Source organism: Anomaloglossus baeobatrachus, chromosome 3 (assembly GCF_048569485.1).
Source record: "Anomaloglossus baeobatrachus isolate aAnoBae1 chromosome 3, aAnoBae1.hap1, whole genome shotgun sequence".
Classification (NCBI taxonomy): Eukaryota; Metazoa; Chordata; class Amphibia; order Anura; family Aromobatidae; genus Anomaloglossus; species Anomaloglossus baeobatrachus.
Window position 1 is genome coordinate 57,370,319 of NC_134355.1, and position 16,743 is coordinate 57,387,061.

Consider the following 16,743-nt stretch of genomic DNA (forward strand, 5'->3'; position numbering starts at 1 on the left):
GGCGGTGATAGTCCGCAGGGGTGACTGCTCGGAGGTTGCTGGAAGGACCGCGGACGGGTAGTGACCTGGCGGTCTGGAGCAGTATACGAAGAACAGTCAGCACCAGGGCAGGGGCCTCTCGGACCCCGGCAAGGCTAGGAGTTGCCATAATTTGCCAAATCCGTCAGTGAAGGGGACGTCTGTCTCCAAACAACCAAGTCCCAATTGAAGGCAACAGTCCGACCGTAACGGAGAGACACCGCCAAGGCACCAGTTTCTCAGGGCCAGCGCCTGCGGGCAAAGTAGGGCTCCTCCGGCCCATATCCAAGCCGGGGAGCGGGTTACCGGTGGGAACCCATCGCTACCAACACAGAAACATTAGGTGCAGAAAAAGGGACATCACCGTCACCTACTGGGGAAAGCAAGTGCAGCCGTCCGTGGGAACCGTCTTTCCAGCCGTGTGTTTTACCGAAAACTGTGTCAACGTCTCAGGCTGAGTGAGTACCACAGTGCCGCAAGGCACAGCGCTGCCCCCGCGTCCCTGCACCCCACCAAGCCCTGCATCACCCACCTCATCACTGGGCCCCGGGATCACCAACCCCTACCCACGGAGGGGCAACACAACAACTGGCTGCTCCATACCATCCTTCCTGGGATCCCCATACAGAGCAGCGGTGGTGTCAACAAATCACCACAACCGTGGGTGGCGTCACGGACAATAAACAATCCCCACACCCAAAAACCCCCTTTCACTCACGGGCGAGGAGCGCCGCTCGAGTCCCCGGGACCCGGCCCATCGCTCGAGCCACCGAGCAGCGGCAGCAGCAGGCCGCAGCAGCCGCAGCCGGACCCGAGCAGCAGTAGGGAGAGCGCGGCGTCCCCTCCTCCGCCCGCGACATGTGTGTGTGGCACAAGGTCCCCATCAGTGGTGATTGTGTGTGTGTGTGTGGGGCACAAGGTCCCCATCAGTGGTGATTGTGTGTGTGTGTGCACGCCACTGCATGTGAGTACCTGTGTGTGTACCGGTGATACTGTCTGCAGGGTTGTGTATCTAATCCTCTGCTGTGTGATACTGTCTGCTGAGCTGTGTATCTAATCCTGTCGTGTGATACTGTCTGCTGAGCCGTGTATCTAATCCTATGTTGTCTGATACAGTCTGCAGGGCTGTGTATCTAATCCTCTCCTGGGTGATGCTGTCTGCAGGGCTGTGTATCTAATCCTATCCTGTGTGATACTGTCTGCAGGGCTGTGTATCTAATCCTATCGTGTGATACTGTCTGCTCAGCTGTGTATCTAATCCTATCCTGTGTGATGTCTGCAAAGCTTTGTATCTAATCCTCTGCTGTGTGATATGGTCTGCACGACTGTGTATCTAATCCTATCCTGTGTGATACTGTCTGCAGAGCCGTGTATCCAATCCTATTGTGTCATACTGTCTGCTGAGCTGTGTATCTAATTATGTCCGGTGTGATACTGTCTGCTTAGCCGTGTATCTAATACTCCTGTGTGATACTATCTGCTGAGCCGTGTATCTAATCCTATCCTGTGATACTGTCTGCACAGCTGTGTATCTAATCCTCTCCTGGGTGATACTGTCTGCACAGCTGTGTATCTAATCCTATCCTGTGATACTGTCTGCACAGCTGTGTATCTAATCCTATCCTGTGTGATACTGTCTGCAGGGCTGTGTATCTAATCCTATTCTTTGTGATACTGTCTGCTGAGCTGTGTATCTAATCCTATCCTTTGTGATTCTGTCTGCTGAGCTGTGTATCTAATCCTATCCTGTGTGATACTGTCTACTGAGCCGTGTATCCAATCCTATTGTGTCATACTGTCTGCTGAGCTGTGTATCTAATCCTATCCTTTGTGATTCTGTCTGCTGAGCTGTGTATCTAATCCTATCCTGTGTGATACTGTCTGCTGAGCTGTGTATCTAATCCTGTCCTGTGTGATACTGTCTGCACAGCTGTGTATCTAATCCTGTCCTGTGTGATACTGTCTGCTGAGCCATGTATCTAATCCTGTCCTGGGTGATGCTGTCTGCTGAGCCGTGTATCTAATCCTATCATGTGTGGTACTGTCTGCTGAGCTGTGTATCTAATCCTCTCCTGTGTGATACTGTCGGCTGAGCTGTGTATCTAATCCTTTCCTGTGTGATACTGTCTGCACAGCTGTGTATCTAATCCTATCCTGTGTGATACTGTCTGCAGAGCCGTGCATCTAATCCTATCCTGTGTGATACTGTCTGCAGAGCCGTGTATCTAATCCTATCCTGTGTGATACTCCTGCTGTCCTTGGTGACACTTTATACATTTCTGGTCACCAGGAAAATGGCTGTGCATTGTGTCCTTACATGTCATTCTCTGTTATCTGTTGTAAGCACTCAGATTAGGAGGGGGAGGCGTGCCACCACACACAGGAGAGCAGACTCCGCCCACTTTACTGCAGGCTGTAATCTGAGCTTTTTATACAGTGGAAATTCAGTAGGATTTCAGAAGCTGCTCCCCCTAGTGTTTAACAGTGGAAAATATCAAACTTTTTAATTTTTTTTTTTATATTTTGCACAATTAAAAAAAAAAAAAATTTAAACAAAACATTTAAACATTATTACGTTACATTTTTTCAGTTATTATTATTATTTTTTTTTTACGATACCTTCCCTTTAAGGGCCCGTGGGAACCCAGAGCATGTGACCTGAAGAAAGTGGATGCAGCTGCACATGAGACGCTGATGGCATCAGCTGTTCTGGTGCAGCTGAAGCGACTGGAAAGAATGGTTGAGGTCTGGGGTAGTCTTGAGTATATTACGTATATGACCTTAACATGCGGGACTGTGATGCCAGTAAGGTGGAAGATAGACATACAACTGTTGTACCAGGAATGATGGATCAGCTAGCATTACAGCAATCAACTCCTTCCCCCTTGCTCTGTGAAGGTGGCCGGTGTTTTGGACCGAACGCTGAGCCCCTTATCCGCGACTACTGATCTGGACCACCCTCACAAGCACATCCTAACAAAATTTAAATTCTTATCCATGGGTATCGTCTGCAATACCAGACAATAGACAATAGTATGGAAAAAGCAACATTATTAATGTCAAACAGCAGTTTAAAGGGTGCTTTACACGCTGCAACATCGCTAGCGATGTCACGAGCATTAGCACCCGCCCCTGTCGTTGGTGCGATATGTGGTGATCATTACTGTAGCGAACATTATCGCTACGGCAGCGTCACACGCACATACCTGTTCTGCGACGTCGCTGTTCCCGCCGAACAATCCCTCCTTCAAGGGGGAGGTGCGTTTGGCGTCACAGCGACGTCACAAAACAGTCGTCCAATAGCAGAGGAGGGGCGGAGATGAGCGGCCGGAACATGCCGCCCACCTCCTTCCTACCTCATGGCTTCATGGCTGGTGGACGCAGGTAAGGAGATATTAGTCGTTCCTGCGGTGTCACACATAGCGATGTGTGATGTCGCAGGAACGACGAACAACCTCGCTACGTACGAGACAACGATTTTTGGTAAATGAACGACCTCTCATATACCAACGATTTTTGTCTCTTTTGCGATCGTTTAAGGTCGCTCCTGCCTGTCACACGCTGCGATGTCGCTAACGACGCAGGATGTGTGTCACAAACGCCGTGACCCCGACGATATATGTTAGCGATGTTGCAGCATGTAAATAGCCCTTAAGAATAATATGCAACAAACCATGAGGATTATTTTCCCTTTTTGTAAGGAACAGGATCCATTTGTTTCATAACATTAAAACAGATACTTTTTTTCAGATGGAACCATTTATTATTTGTGGTTTGGTTCTAGAGGTGAATGGCTCCATAGCTAAAAGATGAGCAGTGATTTTCCATCTTTTCTGGCGAAATATACCAGACAGTTGAGGATTATTATGAGGTCTTTCACTATGTCTCTTGGCATGCACTCCGTTATCATCTTGTTTAGGTCTTGTGGGTCATGATAGGTGGTATACTCTTCAGTTCTTGCATTTCTGTCCTTCATCCCATAGGTGTTGACTATATACTCTGTAAAGTGTGGGTGCACTGCTGGGTTGTAGCCCAATTTCCTCAGCTCATCCAAGATGTCATCGTAGCGCTGGTAGAGCTCAGATCTTAATTTTTCATCAACTTTTCCGGTTGTTGGACTTGTGGTCACCTGTAATCATGAAATAGACCTTTAATATACATTAAATATACTGGGGTAATCACAAAAGGGCTTGTGTTTGGAAACAATTTTATTGACAGACACATCTGTAACAGCCTGGCTAAGCTTTTATAATTCACAGGTATCGCTCTTTTGTTTTCATCGGATTGCTTGATGTAAAGACTAGACTTCCAAAAATGCAATCCATCACAAGATCTGTACAGAAACTCAACAAAAAAAGAGTAATGATGAGAGATTTCAGCTCTGAGGGCTGCAGAATTATTAATATAGCTCTAAAGTATAGTACAATCTGTGACTCAGGACCAATACAACCCAATCATGGAGTTCTATTGCAAAATTATCTACTTTTGTAGAATCTATAAATATAATTGCCTTATTCTGTCTGTCTGTCTTGCTCCAAAATTGTGTCACCGTGACAGTGTCCTTACAGTGACAACCGTCGGATTGGCTGCTGGGCTCGTCCTGGCCCCGCCCCTCCACATGGATTGGCCGCTCGGCTTGGCCTGGCCCCGCCCCCCGCATGGATTAACCGTTCGGCCAGGCCCGCCCCCCGCACGCGATGCCCGCTAGGCCACGCCCCCGCACGCAATGCCCGCTAGGCCAAGCCCCCATGCGATGCCCGCTAGGCCACGCCCCCGCACGCGATGCCCGCTAGGCCACGCCCCCGCACTATGCCCGCTAGGCCACGCCCCCGTACTATGCCCGCTAGGCCACGCCCCCTCACACTATGCCCGCTCGGCCACACCCCCTCACACTATGCCCACTCGGCCACACCCCCCGCACACGTTGGGCACCTGTACACCACCCCCCAGGACAACTCCTCCCATTATACTCCTCTCTCCCCAGGACTACTCCTCCCATTATACTCCTATTATAATCCTCCTATTATACTCCTCTCTGAGGGGTTCGCAGCATGGGGGATGGAGCACGATGGGGAGTGCAGCATGGGGGAAGGAGCACGATGGGGGGTGCAGCATGGGGGGTGGACCACGATGGGGGGTGCCCAGAATGGGGGGATGAAACACGATGGGGGGTGCGCAGCATTGGGGATGGAGCACGATGGGGGGTGCAGCATGGGGGATGGAGCACGATGGGGGGGTGCCCAGAATGGGGGGATGAAACATGATGGGGGGTGTGCAGCATGGGGGATGGAGCACGATGGGGGGTGCGCAGCATGGGGGATGGAGCACGATGGGGAGTGCAGCATGAGGGATGGAGCACGATGAGGAGTGCAGAGTGGGGGATGGAGCACGATGGGGAGTGCAGCATGGGGGATGGAGCACGATGGGGGGTGCAGCATGGGGGATGGAGCACGATGGGGGGTGCAGCATAGGGGATGGAGCACGATGGGGGGTGCAGCATGGGGGATAGAGCACAATGGGGGGTGCCCAGAATGGGGGGATGGAGCACGATGGGGGTGCGCAGCATGGGGGATGGAGCATGATGGGGAGTGCAGCATGGGGGGTGGACCACGATGGGGGGTGCACACCTCCCCCCACAGACACACCGCCACACACGCACCGCAGAATACACCACACACACACTGGGAACCACAAACACTGCCCTACACAGACACACACACACACACAGACAACGCCGCACACACACAACACCCAACACACAAACACCGCGGCACACACAAATATATGCACATACCGCACAACACACACATTGCACAAAACATACCTCCCCCCCAAAACACACACACGCACCCCACACACACATGCCTACACACACACCCACACCAACCGTGCAACACACACAGCACCACACACACACAACGCTACAGACACATAGCGCTCCACAAACAATGCAACACACAACGCAACACACAAACAACACCACTCTCACACCCCCCCACACCCAGACAACACCCAGAACATTTACAGCGCCCTACACAAACACTTGGCAACTACACACAACAACATCTATATATATAACAAAAATCATACATGAACTACACAATACGTAAATTCTAGAATACCCGATGCATTAGAATCGGGCCACCTTCTAGTAATTCTATAAATAAGTAGTAAAATGTGCTCCAAATGTGGATTTGGATTTTATCATCTTTTTTTTTTGCTGATGAAAAATGCACTCGTCTTAGGAAAAAGGATATTGGGTGAGCTCACTTGGGTTCTAATTTTCATATATAGGAGGAATTGGTAAATGTTGGAACTAACGCTGACAGTAAGCCATAGGATAAGAAAAAATCCAGCAATCCAGTCCATGGAAATTTTTCTTTCTTAAAATATCATAATTTTATTCAAAAATACATTTTAAAATAGTCCATGACAGGGTCAAACATGCCCAAAAAAGAGGACGCGTTTCGAACAACACACTCTGAAAATTGTAGATTCACATTGAAGGCATCAAAACTATGAATTAAAACATGTGAAATTAAATACTTAACAAAAAAGTGTGAAACAACTGAAAATATGTCTTATATTCTAGGTTCTTCAAAGTAGCCACCTTTTGCTTTCATTACTATTTTGCACACTCTTGGCATTCTCTTGATGAGCTTCAAGAGGTAGTCACCGGAAATGGTTTTCCAACAGTCTTGATGGAGTTCCCAGAGATGCTTAGCACTTGTTGGCCCTTTTGCCTTCACTCTGCGGTCCAGCTCAACCCCAACCATCTTGATTGGGTTCAGGTCTGGTGACTGTGGAGGCCAGGTCATCTGGTGTAGCATTCCATCACTCTCCTTCTTAGTGAAATAGCCCTTACACAGCCTGGAGGTGTGTTTGGGGTCATTGTCCTGTTGAAAAATAAATGATGGTCCAACTAAACGCAAACCGGATGGAATAGCACACCGCTGCAAGATGCTGTGGTAGCCATGCTGGTTCTGTATGCCTTCAATTTTGAATACATCCCCAACAGTGTCACCAGCAAAGCACCCCCACACCATCACACCTCCTCCTCCATGCTTCACGGTGGGAAGCAGCCATGTAGAGTCCACCCGTTCATTTTTCTACAAAGACACGGTGGTTGGATCCAAAGATCTCAAATTTGGACTCATCAGACCAAATCACAGATGTCCACTGGTCTAATGTCCATTCCTTGTGTTCTTTAGCCCAAACGAGTCTCTTCTGCTTGTTGCCTATCCTTAGCAGTGGTTTCCTAACAGCTATTTTACCACAAAGGCCTGCTGCACAAAATCTCCTCTTAACAGTTGTTCTAGAGATGAGAAGGTGTGTCCAAACTTTTGATCCATACTGTATATATAGTAATTTTAGGTTTCTCACCTGCATAATCTTCTGATTTATATATGTTACTTTGTAGTCAAACAGTCGATGTTTCTCAAGGAAGATGGCACACACAATCCGGCGGTCCAGCTGAAAAGCGATCTCTCCGACGTTGTGATGACATTTCTTCACTTTTTCAGGGTCTATGAAAGTCCAATAGTAAAATTAAGCTTCTGCCAAATCCCTACAATGACATCTATTGAGAATATAGATATAAGAATTGTCACCTAGGCATGAGCCTGAATTGATGAGTGGTGATTCTCTGAAGTCTGGAAATATAAATAATATTAAAATAAGTTGTTTGTAATAAACATAAATAATAAAAATCTCATGATAATAAGCATACATCAGGGGTAAGGTTAAGAGGTAACTGTCAATTTTTCATAAATGGAATCTTGAGTAATCTTGAGCCTTAAAATATCAGCAATATTCAAGAGAATACAAAACTAATAAATATAACTCACATAGATGTTGAAATATTTCTGAACTTTTCTTCTCCTCTTTCATGCCTAGAATACAAAAAATATTAATCTGTATCTCTATGTCTGGCTTCCTATAACTAATTCAAGATCACCTGAGAAATTCACATTTTATGATGTAAAAAAATGTGTTCACCAATCCAAACCATTCTAGACATTCTGTATCCAGATTCTACCAATAAGTTTAGCAAACATAAACACCAGTCCATTACAGTTTTTGATTTGGTGGAAACCCCTTTGTGTTATCCCAGTCTTACCATTGTGGTCTTTCTTGTGTTGTTCTGGAGGTGTCATCATTTGAGCTTTTCTTTCATGGTCTTTCAAACAACGAAGCTCCACGTTCTCCTGCATTAGCGCTATCCGTTTGCGCAGCTGCACATTCTCTGCTAGTAGACGTGAACTCTCGGCATCGAAAGCTTCATCATGGCTAAAATTTATACTAGTAAAGTCCATTTTCTAATATGAAGGACCTCCTGAAGATGTCTTGACAAATTTTCTTCACCAGGCTAATGTCTGTGATAGAACACTGGGGAAACCTAATATTCTAAGTTCTGTGATGTCACCGGCAGCGTCACTGAGACCTGATAATGCCAATGTATGTAAAGTGCTGTGGAATTAATAGCACTATATAAATGAATAAATATTATTATAATGAGAATAGGAATTCACCACATTGGAGCAATAAGTACATGGCTTGTATTGTGTGACCACAGGAATAACAGTTTTACAATATTAATTGTAGAAAGTTAAGAATCAAATGCAATAAAGCTTTTTGTTTTGACCTACGCGTTTCAGCTAGAAGCCTTACTCATGGCCTGATTTCTGAAGAAAAAAAAAAACCTCCATTTATAGAACATATCCTTTTAGAGCTGTAAATTAAAAATTAATATAGCTACTCACATAGGATATAAAACCAAATAGTAAAGAGAGATCACTACACATACATATAGGGAAGGAAGGGAAGAAAGGAAGGGAAGGAATGGAAGGAAGGGAAGAAAGGAAGGGAAGAAAGGAAGGGAAGAAAGGAAGGAAGGGAAGAAAGGAAGGGAAGGAAGGGAAGGAAGAAAGGGAAGGGAAGGAAGGAAGGGAAGAAAGGAAGGAAGGGAAGAAAGGAAGGGAAGGAAGGGAAGGAAGAAAGGGAAGGGAAGGAAGGGAAGAAGGGAAGGAATGGAACGAAGGGAAGAAAGGAAGGAAGGGAAGGAAGGGAAGAAAGGAAGGGAAGGAAGGAAGGGAAGGGAAGGAAGGAAAGGGAAGGAAGGGAAGGAAGAGAAGGAAGGAAGGGAAGAGAAGGAAGGGAAGGAGGGGAAGGGAAGGAGGGGAAGGAAGGAAGGGAAGGAATGGAAGGAATGGAAGGAAGGAAAGAAAGGAAGGAAGGGAAGGAAGGGAATAAAGGAAGGGAAGGAAGGGAAGGAAGGAAGGGAAGGAAAGGAAGGGAAGGGAAGGAAGGTAAGAAAGGAAGGGAAGGAAGGGAAGGAAGGGAAGGAAGGGAAGGAAGGGAAGGAAGGGAAGGGAAGGGAAGGAAGGAAGGGAAGGAAGGGAAGAAAGGGAAGGAAGGAAGGAAGGAAGGGAAGGAAGGAAGGGAAGGAAGGGAAGGGAAGGAAGGGAAGGAAGGAAGGGAAGGAAGGAAAGGAAGGGATGAAGGGAAAGAAGGGAGGAAGGGAAGGAAGGAAGGAAGGGAAGGAAGGAAGGGAAGAAGGGAAAAAAGGGAAGGGAAGGAAGGGAAGAAGGGAAAAAAGGGAAGGAAGGAAGGAAGGAAGGGAAGGAAAGGATGGAAGGGAAGGAAGGAAGGGAAGGAAGGGAAGGAAGGAAGGAAGGAAGGAAGGGAAGGAAGGGAAGGAGAGGAAGGAAGGGGAGGAAGGAAGGGAAGGAAGGGTGGGTTATGCAGCAACATATTTTAATATTGCAAGACTAAATCTAATATATAATATATTTGTGTAATATATAACCCAGTGGTGAGCAATTAATTTTCTTGAGGGTCCACATGAGAGATCATGACTGGTGTGGAGGGCCGAACCAATAGGCTGAAATTAATTCTGTTCAATGTTAACATTAACATATTAATTATAATTAATATTGTATATTAATTGTATCATTTAATATTGAGCAGAATTAAATATGTTGACATCCCCCTATATGCCATGTGAGCTCCCACACAGAGTATAAGCCTCCAAATAACTCCCTATGTACAGTTTGGGCCCCCACATAGCTCCCTACATATCGTATCAGCCCACATACAGACCTCTATATACAGTATGAGCCCCCACCTAGCCCCTTATAGACAGTATGAGCCCCCACATAGCCCCTCTATATACAGAGGGCCCCCACATAGCCCCACTATATACAGTTTGAGCCCACACATGGCCCATCTATATACAGTGAACCCCCACATAGCCCCTCTGTATACAGTTTTAGCCCACACATGGCCCCTCTATATAAAGTAAGCACCCACATAGCTTCTTTGTATACAGTTTGAGCCCACACATGGCCCCTCTATATACAGTGGACCCCTTATAGCCCCTGTATATACAGTTTGAGCCCACATATGACCCCTCTATATACAGTTTAAACCCACACATGGCCCCTCTGTATACAGTGAGCCTCCACAGAGCCCCTCTATATACAGTATAAGCCCCTACATAGCCTCTATATATACACAAAAACATAAAGGGATCAGTATATGTTTCTAATCGCTTGGAAATAAATGTTGATGGTTTTATACATTTTTGGATGTTTCTTGCTGCTGGATAAATCCACCCTTTTCTTGATTCCTCTATATATACAGTAGGGACCCCCACACAGCCTCCTAAAGACAGCATGAATCCTCTCATAGCTTCCTAAATATAACATGAGCCTCACACATCCTTCTATATACATTATGATCCCTCAGTCAGAGTTCCGGGATTTCCAGTTTTCTTTTGAAGGATCTTGCCCTTTGTTAACATGGAGTTTTCTGTTCTGTTGCCCTACTTCCTGTCCATCTGTTTAAAAGCCGCCCCTAAGCTTAGTCTAGTTGCCTGAGTATACTGCTTCCTGTGTACTCCTGCCCTGCTGCTCTCATCTCCTGATTGCTGTTTGGATCCAGTTGAAACACCTGACACCAGCTCTGGACTTCACCTCTCATGCAACTGTGCTCGGACTCTGTCTGCCGTCTCTGGTCGGCACTTCTGCCCGGTCCCTTCCGTTCATATCCACCCTAGGACTCACATCACGTACGGACATTTTTTGGACTATATCTGTTGCCCTTTTTGTGTCCCGGCTGCTGCGCATTTAGGCCTTCTGGGCTGATTGCCGGACAGCCCCTGTATAGGGGTTCGCTCCTGGTGGTCTCCCTGGGGGAGTCCGGTGTGCGGCCCCGGGAATTCCCCTTTGCTCTGAACCCAGCAGGTATTTACTGTGTTTATGTTCCACTGTGTATATACTGTTCTGTGTGCATATTGCGGTTACATATTACTGTGTATATTTTGTTCTGTTTACATATTGCAGTTACTTATTATTGTGTATATTCTGTTCTGTGCACATATTGCGGTTACATATTATAAAACGTCTTTTGCACGAAGAACTCGTCTCTGGTTGTCATTGCCCTAACGCAATCGAAATCCTCAGTACATACAATAGTATTACACCCTCACACATCCTCCTACATAGCCTCCTATGTACTTTATAAGCTTCATATAGCCTCCCATTAACTTTATGAGCCCCACATAGCCTAATATATACATAATAATCTACATATAATCTCTTATATGTACAATATAAATTATGAGACCCCCCACAAAGCCTCCTATATACTTTATGACCCCTACATAGCCTCCTATGTACATGAGCCCCATATAGACTCCTATATACTTTATGACACCCACATAGCCTGTTAAATACAGCATGAGCCCCCCTAACCTCCTATATACATTATAAGCCGCATATAGTCTCCTATGTACAATGAGCCCCCTATAGCCTCCTATATACATAAGCTCCACATAGCCTCCTATATGCAGTATATGAGCTCCACATAACCTCCTTATATACTGTATGACCCCCAGATTGCATCCTAAATATATTATGAGCCCCACATAAACTCACATATACATGAGCCCCACATAGCCTCCTATATAGATGAGCCCCAGATAGCCTTTTATATACTCTATGACCCCCCACATTGCCTCTTATATACATGAGCCCAACATAGCTTTTTATATACATGAGCTACACATAGCCTCCTATATACATGATCCCCACAACATAGCCTCCTATATACATTAACTCTGCATCGACTCCTATATACATGAGCAGCACATAACCTCAAATATACTTTATGACTCTCACATAGCCTCCTGTTGTGAATACATTTTCCAGTTTGGGGGCTCCCTCTTGTGGTCAGTTCTGGCACTGCAGTTGATTTGTGGAATGAAAGCCACACACCTGTGGAGGACTGGCAATCAGGGTCAGATTGGGACTATAGAACTGAGTAGTTTTCTCTTGTTACTTGCTGGTGCTCAATGGTCTCCTGTGTGTTAAGGACATTCTGTAACCAGCTCTGCTTACCACCAGAACTCCTCTCAGATAAGTGGTCATTGTACCTCTGCTGTTTGTTTTCCACTTTCTTGTTGTTTTTTCTGCTTTGATACTAATGCTTGATTCCTATTTTGTCTGTGTGGAGTTCTTGGTGGAATGGGATCATTCCCTGCTGGGAGTGTCTGTATACTTAGCTCCATGAATCTGCAAGGTATTGTGTGCTTGGTATTAATTCAGTCCCTCATCTATATTAGTGTTTTGGATCCCAGTAACATCAGAGTGCTGATACAGTGGGGGAGAGGTTGTGTGACCTCAGGATTTTTCCATATCAGAAGTGCTAGTATATATTAGTGTTTTCTATGGTTGCAGACAGTGCTCCTTTCTATAAAGATAGTTTGGGCCTCACCTTTGCTGAATCTGTCTTTTCTAGCTTTGTACTGTTTTTCTATATCACCCTAGCCTTTACATGTGTGGGGGCTATCTATCTATCTTTGGGGACTGCTCCGAGGCAGATTAGCTTTCTTATATCTCTATCTATGAGAATATTTAGTTCTCCAGCTGTGTTGAGATGACTAGGTCATCGTAGGCTCATCCCACGGCTACTTCTAGTTGTGTGTCAGGATTAGGTCTGCAATCCGTTAAGGTTCCAGCCACTCTGTTACCATTTGGGATACCACATCTTTTGATCCTCCTCAGTCCCTGAATCATAACAGACTCCTATACTGTATATTCTATGAGCCCCCCATAGCCTCCTATATACATGAGCCCTACATAGCCCACAATATACAGTATGTGCTCATATGTAAAGAGCCATGTAATAAATGGTGCTATAATACTAAATAATAATAGCAATACACATAAAAAAATCCACAAAACACCACATATTCATCTCTCTCCAGTTCCTCTGCCACTCTGCTGCATTGACCCTCCACACAACTGTCTCACTTGCTGATTGGTGGAAGGTGTGCCAGCAGCCCCTCCTTTACTAATGTATTCGCTGCTATATGCTCCATGCAGCTAGCAGAGACATAGGGCGGCGGTCAGCAGCGGTGGCTGGGTAGTGGATGGCATGATGTGGCCTGTGGTCCATTGTTTTGAACACTCCAGATGTGTTGGTTCTGCTATTTTTATTCTCCTTGTGCTTCTTACTAGTGATGTTATCTGGAGCAGTTTAACACATATCATTAATTGTTAAGTTTTATCTGCTTTGGAATATGTTATCCGCTCTGGATTATCCCTGATCTTTGAATATTGATTCTGTTGCTGTATTTTGTACCATTCATGGTTCTGGTGCAGTATTCCTGTAATGTTGATCTGGCACTGTATTCATGCTCTGATGGTTCATGTACTAATCAAAACAAAGATTGTTTCTTTTTTCTGTATTTATATTACTGTTTGTGATTCTTATGATTTTTTTATGTACTGATAATGGTTCTGGTCCTGAATTTATTTATTGCGCCACTACTGGTCTGTCCTTTACTGATAGGCTGCAGTGGTAATCTTATGTTCATGTAATGATGTTGCTTCTGTTGTCTTTTTGTTATATAGTGATGAAAGTTCTTGTACTTTATTTATACGCTGTGTTGGTTCTGCTGATTAATTCATGGCCTGATGACAAGGCCTGATGTCCCGCCCACAGCCATGACTCAGTCAGTGGCAGCGCGACAAACTCCGGTCACATGCTGTCATGTTACCGGAGCATGTGACCCGGATGTTACAGCGCTGCCACTGTACTGTATACACTGTACTGGCGTGCGCCGGAACCGGCAAAACGGCGAAAATCCGGATGTGTGAAACCGCCCTAAGAGAGGTATTATTAGAGAATAGAATATATTTGAATTAGGGTTGAAAAGGAGTTTTGGGTTAACGTAGCAGCAGCAAGGAATGTAATGCAATAACCACTGCCTAGATGCCTCTTATACACTATCTCTTCTCCACCAGCTCTCCCTACACTAATTGCAGCTAACAATGGTATTATTAGAGAATAGAATAGATTTGAAATACCTCTTAAAAAGATTCTTGGGTTAATGTAGAAGCAGCAAAAAATTACAGGCAATAACTACTGCCTATAATACAGTATCCTTTCTCGACCAGCTCTCCCTACACAAATTGAAGCTAAGAGTGGTATTATTAGAGAATAGAATATATTTGAATTAGCACTGAAAAGGACTTTTTCATTAACGTAGCAGCAGCAAAGTCTGTAAGGCTAGCATCTAGCATCCCTGTCTACATGCCTCTATTACACTATCCCTTTTCCAGTAGCTGGTCCTACAATAAATGCAGATAAAAGCCATAATATTATTCATTAGTATCTGATACCATTGCCCTTAAACTATATGACTTGGGTGAAACGTTTTGGATCTCCTATAACAAACTTCGCACAATAGTTGTTAGGAATTTAGACCCATTGGTAGGAATTTGAACTCATTGCTCCTGACAGAACCAGTCTATAACTGAGCCATGTTTGTAGGTCACCTTGCTTGCACCTGCCTTTTCAGCTGTGCCCGTAAATTTTCAATAGGAATTAGATTAGGGTTTTGTGATGACCACTCCAAAACATTAACTTTATTTATCCTTAAACCACTTTGTAACCAGTTTGGCAGTATGCTTTGGGTCATTGTCCAATTGGAAGATCCATTTCCACCCAAGCTTTAAGTTCCTGGATAGTGTCTTGAGATGTAGCTTTAATTTTGCCACCTAATCTTCTTTCCTCATGATGCCATCTATTTTGTGAAATGCACAAGTCCCTCCTGCAGCAAAACAGCCCCACAACATGATGCTGCCACCAAGTGTTTCACAGTTGGGATGGTGTTCTTAGCCTTCAAAGCTTTTCTATTTTAACTCCAAACGTAACGATGGTCATTATGGCCAAACAGTTAAATTTTAGTTTCATCAGACCACAGAACGTCTCCAAAAATTAAGGTCTTTGTTCCTGTGTGCATTAGAGATGAGCGAACCGGCCGCGGTTCGGCTCGAGCTTGGTTCGTCGAACGGAGGCCGCGTTTGAGTTCGGTTCGGCGAACCGGTTCGACGAACCGCTCGAACCCCATTAAAAACAATGGGAGACAATCACAAACACATAAAAACACATTATAAATGTACACAAACAGTTAATAAACATTGCCATAACACTTACCGGTCCATGCGATGCGTCCTGAACTCTGTCTCATGTCGCTATTCCTTCCGATGATCGCTGCGTCCTCCACTGACAGGACCTTCCGTGACATCGTCAAAATAGCCATGTGACCAGTCATGTGTCTGTATCTCATTGGCTGCAGACTGGTAACATGACTATGACGTGTCATGTAGGACCTGTCAGTGTATCTCTCCGGTACCGCCGTGTACCGGCGACATGCTCTGACACACGGTCGACTCCCTGTTCTGCTTCCCCCGTTCCGTTACTAACGGAGATCACCGTTGCCATAGCAACGCGCTGTGACATCACCGCAGCTTCTGGTCAAACACTGAGTGATTACTGCACGGGGAAAAGCAACGTCCTTTCTCCCAAGCAGTGCTGTTGATTAAGCAGAGCTGCATGTGTTGAAGGAGAAAGAATCTGCAGCATCATGGAGGGCTGACAGGGAGTAATAAACATGGAGTCTCTAAGTGTGTCTGTGTATTTCTTTCTTTCTATTAAAGTATTTTTTCTCTGTGTGGTGTCGCTTTTTTTAACCCTTTATTGGAGATTCTTAATGGTCGGGTCAAACTTGCCTGACATTAAGAATCTCTGGCTTAATACTAGCTAGTAAAACAAAGCCAGTATTAACCCTTATTACCCAGCAAGCCACCGTCACCAGGGCTGTTGGAAGAGTTGGATACAGCGCCAGATGATGGCGCTTCTATGAGAGCGCCCTTTTCTGCGGCGGCTGCGGACTGAAATTCGCAGCAGAGGTGCCCAGAAACCTCGGGCTAACCTGTACTGCGGATTTCAATCCCCAGCTGCCTAGTTGTGCCCGGCTGGACACAAAAATGGGGTGAAGCTCACGTCGTTTTTTTTTTTTAATTATTTCATGAAATTCATGAAATAATTAAAAAAAGGGCTTCCCTATATTTTTAGTTCCCAGCCAGGTACAAATAGGCAGCTGGGGGTTGGGGGCAGCCCGTACCTGCCTGCTGTACCTGGCTAGCATACAAAAATATGGCGAAGCCCACGTCATTTTTTTTTTAATTTTTTTGGCAAAAAAAAAATAAAAAATGCTTCCCTGGATTTTCCATTGCCAGTGAAGGTAACACCAAGCAGTGGGGGTTAGCAGCCAGTAGCTGCTTGGATTACCCTCATCTAGCAATACAAAAAATGCAGCGGGAGCCCACATATATTTTTTTTATTTATTTAAATAACTTAAAAAAAAAAGGG

The 16,743-nt window shown here is 45.3% G+C and overlaps 1 protein-coding gene across 1 annotated transcript; it reads right to left on the reverse strand.

The window, feature by feature from the left end:
* Positions 1–3,775: 3,775 nt before the first annotated feature.
* On the reverse strand, positions 3,776–8,395 carry LOC142294954 (speriolin-like protein). The gene is made up of 5 exons (XM_075338029.1): positions 8,138–8,395; positions 7,866–7,910; positions 7,629–7,670; positions 7,402–7,544; positions 3,776–4,147 (listed from the first exon to the last, which is right to left on the reverse strand). The coding sequence occupies exons 1-5, from the start codon at positions 8,331–8,333 to the stop codon at positions 3,821–3,823; spliced, it is 753 nt and encodes a 250-aa protein (XP_075194144.1). The 5' UTR covers positions 8,334–8,395; the 3' UTR covers positions 3,776–3,820.
* Positions 8,396–16,743: the final 8,348 nt, after the last annotated feature.

What these genes read in the sequence shown, in the direction of transcription:
- LOC142294954 (XM_075338029.1), bottom strand. Translation starts at nt 8,333, where the DNA reads ATGGACTTTACTAGTATAAATTTTAGCCATGATGAAGCTTTCGATGCC. An exon ending in AGAAATATTTCAACATCTAT is followed by an intron (nt 7,671 to 7,865) that starts GTGAGTTATATT and finishes TTATATTTCCAG; the next exon opens with ACTTCAGAGAATCACCACTC. An exon ending in TAAATCAGAAGATTATGCAG is followed by an intron (nt 4,148 to 7,401) that starts GTGAGAAACCTA and finishes TCATGATTACAG; the next exon opens with GTGACCACAAGTCCAACAAC.